The sequence below is a fragment of the Quercus lobata genome, chromosome 4 (genome assembly GCF_001633185.2).
Source record: "Quercus lobata isolate SW786 chromosome 4, ValleyOak3.0 Primary Assembly, whole genome shotgun sequence".
NCBI classification, from domain to species: domain Eukaryota; kingdom Viridiplantae; phylum Streptophyta; class Magnoliopsida; order Fagales; family Fagaceae; genus Quercus; species Quercus lobata.
The window spans coordinates 45,844,716-45,854,598 of NC_044907.1; the positions used below are offsets into that span (position 1 = coordinate 45,844,716).

A 9,883-nucleotide genomic window follows, 5' to 3' on the forward strand; every position below is an offset into this window, starting at 1 on the left:
ATACAACCCCAAATTGTTTATGTAAATCTAAAATAAGCTAAGGAATGAGGCCGCCCAACAGGGAGGCATCCGGAGAAATAACAGGCACAGTCAAAGTAGAAAGGATCCTCTGCCACTTGACCTTCAAGTCTTGTAAAACCTTGTGAGCATAAGCCAAAACTTCCTCAACAGCAGCTATCTCAGTGTCTATATTCTTGAATGATTGCCTCTGAAATAGCATATGAGCCAGCAGACGCAAGTGATCCAGCAGAAAAGACAAATTGAACTTGGCCTCCAGAAGGTCTTGCACCACCCCTCTCCACTCCAGAAGCTTTTCTTCAGACAAAGAATCTACAAAGGAATTCCTTAGGGAAATCAGCACAGCTCACAGCAACTCCATCAAAATATTGCCTAGAAAAACGCCTCCCCTGAAGCCACTGGTGAAATCCCCGTAACTCTTGAGCAGACTCTCTAGTAGCGGCAGGCCTTCCACAGGAACAGAGAAGCGCAGGAAGCTGCCATAAGAAGACCCAAAAATATGGAAGTGGCTGGCAGGAAGACTGTTGAATTCCAAGAGATCAAAGCGAGCCAGGAAGGATGAAAGCCTTGAATCAAGATCTGAGGCAGCCATTTTCGAGGCATCCCCCATCACTGTGTCACCACTTGCAGAAACAGGAGGACTTGCAGCCTTTCGCTCTGGATGAAGGTCAGCAACTTGAACAGGTCTCACAATTCCTTCAGGGATAACAGGCTCAGAACCTGCAAAGCCTGTATCAATATTCGAAAAAAAGAAGAAAAGAAAAGGAAGAACAGATTTAGTCTTTTAAAAAAGAAAAGAAAAGGGGAAAAAGAAGAACAAACCAGTTCCGGCTTCTTGGGGTAGAGCCTCTTCTTCCTGATCCCCTGACTTCCCCGAGGATTTTGGGAAGGAACATAAGGCAAGTTGAAGAAAAGGTGAAGGACCAATGGCAAAGTGGTTAAAGGAAGGAATAGATGCAGGGGGCTTCGCCATATAAAAAAAAAAAGGGGAAAGAGAAGGGCGAAAGAAAAGAAAAAAAGAAGAAAAGGAAACACGATGGAAGCAGCTTGCACTCACCTTCTGAGCTTTCTGATTCTAAAGAAGAGGCAACACTGGGAGCGGATTTCTCACTGGTTTGACCTAAAAGGAAAAAGAAAAGGAGGAACTCAAAAAAGCTGGAAAAGAAAATAAAAATATAACGCTATTTCAAGGAAACAAGGCTTACCTGTTTGTTTGGATAAATGAGTGTCTCCCAAAGCACCTTTATCTGACAAGGATTGAGGAAACACAATCCTGATAGGACTAGGAGTGCGTTCAAGATGGGGACTTTGAGATGAAGGGATCCTAGAAGCTTTGGGATCCTGAGAATCCTGGGAACCTTTCATCGGTTGCCCGGTTTCCTCAACTGGATCACCAGTAGGGGGCTCCTCCCCCATAGCAGGAAAAACAACAGAAAGAGCTGTGACAGTTTCCTCCCCCAGAGCCTTGTCAGTCATAGGAGGGGATACCTCAACCTAAAGGAAGAAGAAGTGGAAAAGGCAGTGCCAAGTAAAAAAAAAAAAAACACAATAGCGGGAAATGCTAACAACACAATGTCAGAACAAAAGGGAGAGAACAAAAAAAAAGGGGGGGAACACACATACCACGTCGTCACCAGAAGATTGGCTTTTACCCTTCTTGTGATCAGACTTGTGCTTAGACTGCAAAGGAAATCACCACTCGTCAGCAAAATAGAAATAAGTGCAACAAGGTGAACAGGTAAAAAAAAAAAAGAGAGAAGAAGGAAAGAAGTCTTGCCCTTCTCTCTCTCTCTACAGATTCTCTGGAAGTCTTTTGCTTACTACGAATACACCCAGAGGGTCCTAAAGGAGGCTGGGATACCAAACCAGAGGATCCTAAAGAACCATGGACTGAAGCAGTCACAAGAACCTGGAAAAAAGAAGACTCTACCTTGGTCTTCTTCTGGGTCCTTGAAACCAAAGGTTCCCTGACATCCTTGCCTTCCTGAGATGCCAAGTGTGCTTGAGATTTCCCCGTTTTCCTTCTTTTCTCCTCAGAACCTATCTCCACACCCCCTGTACTTTCACCAACATCAACAGCTTTCATTTTCTTCGGTCTGACATCCTTACCTTTACTCGGAGCAATGGCAGCACTTATTGTCTCCATTGCACCTTTCTTGATGGGCACTCCAGAGGAAGCACCAATGATGAGACTATCACCCAGCCAAGTCTCAGGAAAATCCTGTCCATAAGCCACCCAACCTCCCCTGGAGGCATGCCACTCTGCGAACCCAGTCTTGCTGCTTGCAGCAACAGAAACAATCCCAGCAATAGGAAGGGATAAACGTCTATTGGATGTCGGAGCAGAAACAATGCTAGGATTCGGGGCTTCCCGAACTGTACCAGAGCCAACATAGTCAACAAAAGACTTTTGTACTCTTCTCCAATAACTGGTATAGCCACTAGAAGCAAAGACTCCTCTCTGGGAGTTAGGCACTGCAAATTGGGGGCTCCTCCGTGACCAATAAGAAAAGGCCTGCAGCCTCAGGAAAGGATCCAAGGAAGAAAGGGATGGCACCACATCCTTAAAGACTGGAGGAATGTCCTGGTTAAAACCAAATTGTCGGAGCACCCGGTGTGCTGAATAATGAGTATATTTTGGGCCACTTGAAGAAGGTACAGGAAGCCAGGAGGGGCTAATGCAGGCAAGATAAGCCAGACTGCCCTCATCACCACGGCGCAAGTCAAAGGTATTACCTGTAGAAGATAAAAAAGAAGACAACACAGAATCACACGCAAAGCCAGGACCAAACTCACGAGGGGATCTCCAATGTAAGCTCCCTACTTGGTCAAATAACTCCACAAGATTGAGGCCACCACCTTTCAAGCTAATCCAACGAAAAATAATGGGAAAGGCATCAGTAGAATTGCCACAAAGACCCTTCACTATGTCGGGGGATCCTTGGAACTTATCCTTCACAAATTTCAAATTCCTGCACTTGGCCAAAGTAGCTGCAGAACGGTCCCACATGAAAATCTGAAGAATAGCACAGTGAAGAGATGAAGTGATCACATAACAAGAATCACCCTCAGTCTCATCTCCATGAAGCTGGTCCAATTGAGAGTAAACATGACCCAAAAACAGAGGGGCCAAAGGATACTGGGTACCTCGAGCCAATTTGATTGCCAACGGAAAAAACGAAGACTTAACTCCGTACTCAGGGAACTCACTAAACAAAAACTTACTAAGCCAAAAAGCCAGAAAATCGGCCCACCTCACTTCCTTATCTTTCTCACGAGAGAGGGTCATCACCCATCTCCCCATCCTAGCCGGCTTACCACCAGAAGAGACAGCGCGACCACCAAAATGACCAAACAATTTATCTTTTACCACGAGATCCTCACCAGAAAGGTTAATATCAAAGGGGCTCTCTTCACCAAACACCGGGAAGAGGAAGTTATTAACCACATCTTCCAAGGTGATCGTCAATTCACCAGTAGAAAAGAAAAAAGTATGAAGGGAAGGGCATCAACGACGTACCAGATGCCTGAGCCCTTTGGCGTCTCTGAAGCCCTCAAGGTTTCTGGAAATAGCCACTGCCTTTAGGATACCGGCGCGCTCCAAGCGACCCACAAACTCAGCATCAGACAGTTCCTTGTCTACCCATATAGGCCAACCCTGAATCTTTCCCGGAACAAAATCAAAGAAAATAGGAACCGCCTCTCGGATTCCTTGTCTAATCTGGAGATCGAAAATCTCTCTAGGATCAGGAACCTGGGCGGAACCAGCGAAACCCGCTTGGCCAGAAAACATCCAAACATGAGGGGATGGAGGAGCCTCACCATGAGATATATGAAGGAAAAATAAACTGGGAGAATACCAAGGATCCCGTAAAGGGAAGGCTGGACGTTCAGTAACCTCGTGAGAATCACTCGGAGCAGAACCAGAAGAACCTTCACCCTCAGAAGGACTGGGAGTACGCTCTCTCCTCTTTCGAGAAGAAGAAGAAGCCATCGGAACAACATGTACTATGAGAAGAAAAGAGATTGAAAGTGCGAAAAGGAGGAAGACTAGAGTAACAAAGAAGAAGAGAAAAAGAAAGAGAAACACAAAGAGTGAAAGACTCAGAGAAGCAAAGTGATAAGATGAAACGGCTACAATAAAGGCGCAAATAGCAGTTGGGGAAAACAGTTTATGGAAAGATGCGCCAGTTGCCAAAAAATTTAATTTGAAGAAAGGATTAATCAGCAGTTATTAATGAGAAGTAACGGGAAACGAGAAAAGTGGGTAGAGGAGTTTTACCTCAAATACTCAACTGCCACGTCCCATGTAAAGAGGAAGCTACAAAAAGTAATAATTATAAGGGAATGCGACACGCAAAAAAGAGGTGACTAAAAGCAACAGAAAAGGGCCGGGATCCCAAGTAAAAAGGAAGGGAACCTAGTAGAAGTTGAGAAAAAGGAGATACCACGAAAATCTTAGGAAACCTAAATCACTCACGCGTGGGCTTCAGGCAACCCACGAGCTCGGGGGGCTAAATGTTGAGGTCTAAAAAAGGGTCATAGTGAAATAAGCCCAAAAAAAAGAACAAGTCAAGCCCAAAAGGAAAAATTCAGGCTAAGCCCAAAGTAATAGATACGGGAGACCCATGAGGGAATAAAAGAAAGGCCTAGAGGATCCTGAAGCCCAGAAAAAAAAAAAAAAAAAAAAAAAAAAAAAAAAAAAAAAAAAAAAAAAAAAAAGAAGCATCCGAAAAAAGAAGACCACGGCAAAGTATAAGAAGCAAGGATCCTCAGGAACCATCAATAAGCACGGATCCCTTCAGGCACAAAGAAAAAGGAAGACTGGGACAGATCGATAGAAATAAGACAGAAGAAGAAAACAAGAAATAAAAGCAAAACGCGAGCGACCTCTCATGGCACAGACAGAAAAGGCCTCGGGGAACCAAGACAGGGAAGAAGAATGATAACAAACGACTTTCAAAAATGGCAGAACAGGATTCCGCCCAAATAGGAAAGAAAAGGGAAAAGTGGAAAACGCCAAAAATGGGGATGCTAAGAAGGGCATACCTCAGCACGTCCCAAAGAAGATGGCCAACCAGAAGCTTTCAAAAGAATCAAAACTGAGAGAAGAAAAGAATGAGAAAAAAACGGAAAAGGGACTTACCAAAACGATGAGGACAGGACATACTCTGTTTGCAAAAGAGCAAAACAGGGGAACCAACGGTTCCCCGGGAAGCCCAGAAAACTCTATTATAAAAGGAGGGGATGGGTTGTGAAGAAGGCAGCGAAAAAAAAGAGAGAGAAACACAAGAAAGAAGAAATTCTCCAGGAAAAACTATCAAAAAATCTGTGCAGAAAGAAAAAAAAATACTAAGGGAAAAACAAGTATTGCTTCCCGGCATCCTGTAAAAGCCACTATTGCACATACTCGGATTCAACGAGAATCAAACTTTGCAAGTTTTGAAGGCTGACATAGTCATTCAAGACTGCAATTTTTGAGCTTGATTGAACCTTGTATCACGTCTTAGTGAGTTTTCTGTAATCAAACAGATAATGTATTAATGAAACATTGCTTCATAATTCCCAGGATCCCCACAACACTAATTTTTATCGCTTTGCTAATCCTGTTTCTTTCCTTCTGAATTTACGTTGTTAATTTTTGGCATTCTTCGATATCCTTGTTTGTCATTTTCTTTATATTGTCAGGAGTATTCTCTGCATCCACTTAATTCTTAAACAGCTCGTTAGCTGCGGTGAGTCAAGGCCCGGTCCACCAAATCCTCCTTTTTTCATTTAGGCCGGGGATCCTTGAGCCTGAGTGTCACGAAAAAGGCACTCTCACAACTATAAAGACCATAAATAATTTTTTTCATCTCATGCGCTCACACATAGACAAAAAGGGAAGGAGATTCCAATTTTTTTTTTATAGGTAAATAAGAAAATTAATTAGAATGAAGAAATGCACCTCCAGTACACAAGCTGCGTACTAGAACTGCAGAATTATGACATATTACAAGAGTCAAGAAAATAAATAAAAAATGGATCTCAAGTACATAGATGTTTCAGCCATCCAGTCAAAACAAAGATCTTAAAATTATTTTGAGCTCCATTGTTCTACGTTCTGTTCTAATTCCTTCAAAAGCCCGATTGTTCCGTTCACGCCAAATGATCCACATAAGGCACAAAGGAATGGCCTTCCAGCAATTGCCTCCCCTACTGAACTTACCACACCGACCTGTCCAAACAGCCAGCAAGTCCACTACACGGCAAGGCATAACCCATTGCACGCCAAATAGGCACAAACTCATATACCATAATTCCCTAGAATACTCACAATGCCACATAATATGATGCTATGATGATGAAAATGTTGAAAAAATTATGAGCAACCTTCATAAACAGTTCTAGAATAGTACCCATGCTATGAAACTTCTTCTAGCTACTATTAGGCAATGAAACTATGAGTAGATTTTAAACTAATTCCCAAAAGAGAAATCTCAAGCTTCCATATGTATTCATTCAATTGACAAGGTGCTTAGAGTGACCAGAAATCATCTTTAGTTACAAGGGAAATTGGAATTGCACCTTGAAAAAAAAAAAAAAAAACTAACCAATGGCATCCAAGTATTGCTAAGAGGGAAAGAGAATGAAAAAAAAAGTGATAAATGAAACCAAGAAATAATGAGTCACACTATATCTAAACCTTCACAACACATTTATATATCAAAACATAAAGATTGCAAATAAGAGAAGAAAGCATAAGAAGTTTATAACTTTGAGTTGACAAATAGCTCCTTCACCATCAAAACAAGTTTTTGTACAATCCTTCAATTCTTAAGCTACATTGCTAATAACCCATTTGCTAGAGTTCTAACTATAGACATGCTAACTAGAAACTGAAAAGAGAAGAACAAAAAATCTGTGCAAGACTAAAAGAGAAGAAAAAGAATTATCATATACAAAAGATTTTACTCCATGCTTCGTCGGATTGTGCCGGATCAGAAATTAATGAAGTAATTAATGCATCAAAATCAGCATCAGCAACAGAGTCTGATTTGGATTGACTGCATACGTCAACCAGGAGTGGTAGATCAGAAAATATTTGACTCAATGGTTCATCTGGGAATGTGGGATCAGTTATCCATGCAGCAAACTCTTCATCCGTAAAAGTATCAGTATCCAACCGTCTTTTTTTGTGTTCTTGGGCTTGGGCATCTTCTAGTCCATGTGACATCACACCAGTTGTATTGAAGGTTGAGGCCTCTTCAGCTACAGCGGCAGTAGAAGAAAAACATCCAGAAACCCATGCGGCAAACTCTTCATCATCAGCACTAGGCATCATAGGCTCAGGCTCAGGCTCAGGCTCAAGTGAAATCACAGCAGCAGCATTTGTATTGAAGCATGAGAACTCTTCACCAGCAGTAGTAGAAGAAAAAGCTCTTTTGAGACCTCTTCCGTTGGCCTCCTCACAATCTGACCCTGATCCTGACCCTTTATTTAGTTTATAGATGACACAGAGGACTGTGTTGATTCTTCCAAATTCCTGATTCGCCAAGGAGAACTCGTGCATTATCCAATTAGTTTTATTGAGTTTGGCCGAATGAAGATCCTTGGCCTTAAAAGAGAGCATCCTGTCGATCCCAATAACATTGCCCTGAGAATCATAGATTCTTTTGGGCTTGCTTTTTTCAAGCCAGGTTCCGCATGCGGCAGCCCTGCACACACGATTGCCGGTTGTTGTTTTGAGGTCGGTGAAGACGTAGAGCTTGCGGTGGAAAGTGTGTAAATGATAGTGGGTAAGAGAATCATATATTTCCCATGGAGGAATTTTGCCATATACCTCACAATCATTCACAATAAAATCAAAATGATGATTTAGGTGAGTTTGCTCAGCATCGTCGACCTTCTTCATTAAAATCTTCATCAACTCTTCATCTGTAGGATCATATCGAAACCCCACCATCTCCATTTTTTCAGGAAATCAAAGAATTTTCTTTCCCTTTTCTATAAACACAGAGGAAATCGTATGAAATTTTTGATGAATGTTTGATAGTCTCAAACTTTTTGATGAATTTAAAAAAAAAATTTATGAAACTTTTTGATGAATGTTTGATGAATATAAGAAGTCTCAAACTCAGAGTTAGAAACTTTTTTTCTGGAACAAATTAGAAGCTCTGAATATCTAAGGGGCGGTCCATTAGGTCAAGGCTATGTGTAATATATAGCAAGGCTTAGAAGGGGCGGTCTATTAGGGCGGTTATATATATTATATATAAAATTATTACTAATACTGTAAATATACCATAGTGTGGGCGGTTATATAAAACTCTTGCGGGTTGTCATCAAAATCTGCTCTTTTAGCATATAATTATTATTACAAACACTCTAAAAAAAAAGCCCAAAATCAAGAGAACAATTCAAAAGAAATGGTTCGCCGCTTCAAAAATACTTCAGCATACCATACCAAAAAATAAAAAAAAGTTTTGTGGGCTGTATAATCTTTCTATATTTCAAGCCCAATACAACTCCCCTCCATTCAAACCCCAAAAGATAATAGATTTTTTTTTTTTTTTTTAAAAAAAAAAGGGAAAAAAGAATAGATAATAGTTGTTTTTTATTTTTATTTTTTTAAGATAAGTTCAACTTATTGCGTTTACTTATGATAATAACTCTTTATCATTATATTAAGATATCAATAAGTTTTTGGTGTAAGCGGATCCAACTCCCCTCCATTTAAGTCCCAAAAGAGAATAGATTTTTTTTTTTTTTTTTAAATAAAGGAAAAGAGAATAGATGATAGTTGCTTTTTGTTTTTATTTTTTTATGATAAGTTCAACTTATTGTGTTTGCTTATGATAATAACTCTTTATCATTATATCAAAATATCAATAAGTTTTTGATGTAAGCGGATACAACTCTCCTCCAATCAAGCCCCAAAAAGATAATGGATTTTTTTTTTTTTTTTGAGAAAAGAAAAGAGAATAGATGATTGTTGTTGTTGTTGTTTTTTTTTTTTTTTTTTTTTTTTTTTTTTTTAAATATAAGTTCAACATATGACGTTTGCTCCTGATAATAACTTTTTATCATTAGATAAAAACACCAATCAGTTCCATAAAAAAAAAAAAAAAATCAATCAATTTTTGATATAAATAGAAATTAAACTCCATATTTTTTATTTAACCATCAACTAATTCTCGTCCAAAAAAAACATCAGACAGTTAACCAAAAATAGACCGTAGTAGTTGAATACGAAGAGCTGGTTAATAAAAATCAATCACTGAGTTATTATATTCAGCGAAAAAAAAAAAAAGAGGCTATATTCCCATTTTGTCCATTTTTTTTATTTTTTATAAAGAAGTTAAGAAAGCATAATTGACGCCAACGTGGTCTTTGATCTTTTGGTGAGTTGACGTCTTCTCTAGCAATGTAAGTAAAGTTGTATACCTCATAATATCATTGGTATTGGCTAGTTAGCACTATGAGACATTTTCCCAAAAAAAAGAAAAAAAAAAAGAAAAAGAAAGTAATGCGTAATGCATAATTTAATGGAATTAAAGCACCATTAACGCCAAAGTCTTTGACGTCTTCTTTAAGTTAGTTTAGGCTTTCCTAAATAATGCATAATTTATAACACAAATGGTACGAGCTAGTCATCATTAAACATTTTTCAAGAAAGTAATATATACGAAACTTGGAAAGCACCATTGACGCTAATATTTTGGCTACGAAGGTTGAGCTATGTCTTCTTCACTATTTTCTCAACAAAAAAACACAATGTTCTTCAGTAGGACCTTATTGAAAAATTAAATCTGAAAGATATAGGAGTAAGTCAATTAAAGTATTTATATATCAAAGGAGGGTGAATTATCTTTTTGGTGAAAGT

General features: G+C 39.5%; 1 protein-coding gene across 1 annotated transcript; it reads right to left on the reverse strand.

Moving 5' to 3' along the window:
* Nucleotides 1–6,952: 6,952 nt before the first annotated feature.
* Nucleotides 6,953–7,969, reverse strand: LOC115985317 (protein BEARSKIN1-like). Its single transcript, XM_031108273.1, has one exon. It carries the CDS (start codon nt 7,967–7,969, stop codon nt 6,953–6,955), a length of 1,017 nt encoding a protein of 338 aa, XP_030964133.1.
* Nucleotides 7,970–9,883: the final 1,914 nt, after the last annotated feature.

Coding starts and splice junctions, on each gene's coding strand:
- LOC115985317 (XM_031108273.1), bottom strand. CDS start 7,969: ATGGAGATGGTGGGGTTTCGATATGATCCTACAGATGAAGAGTTGATG.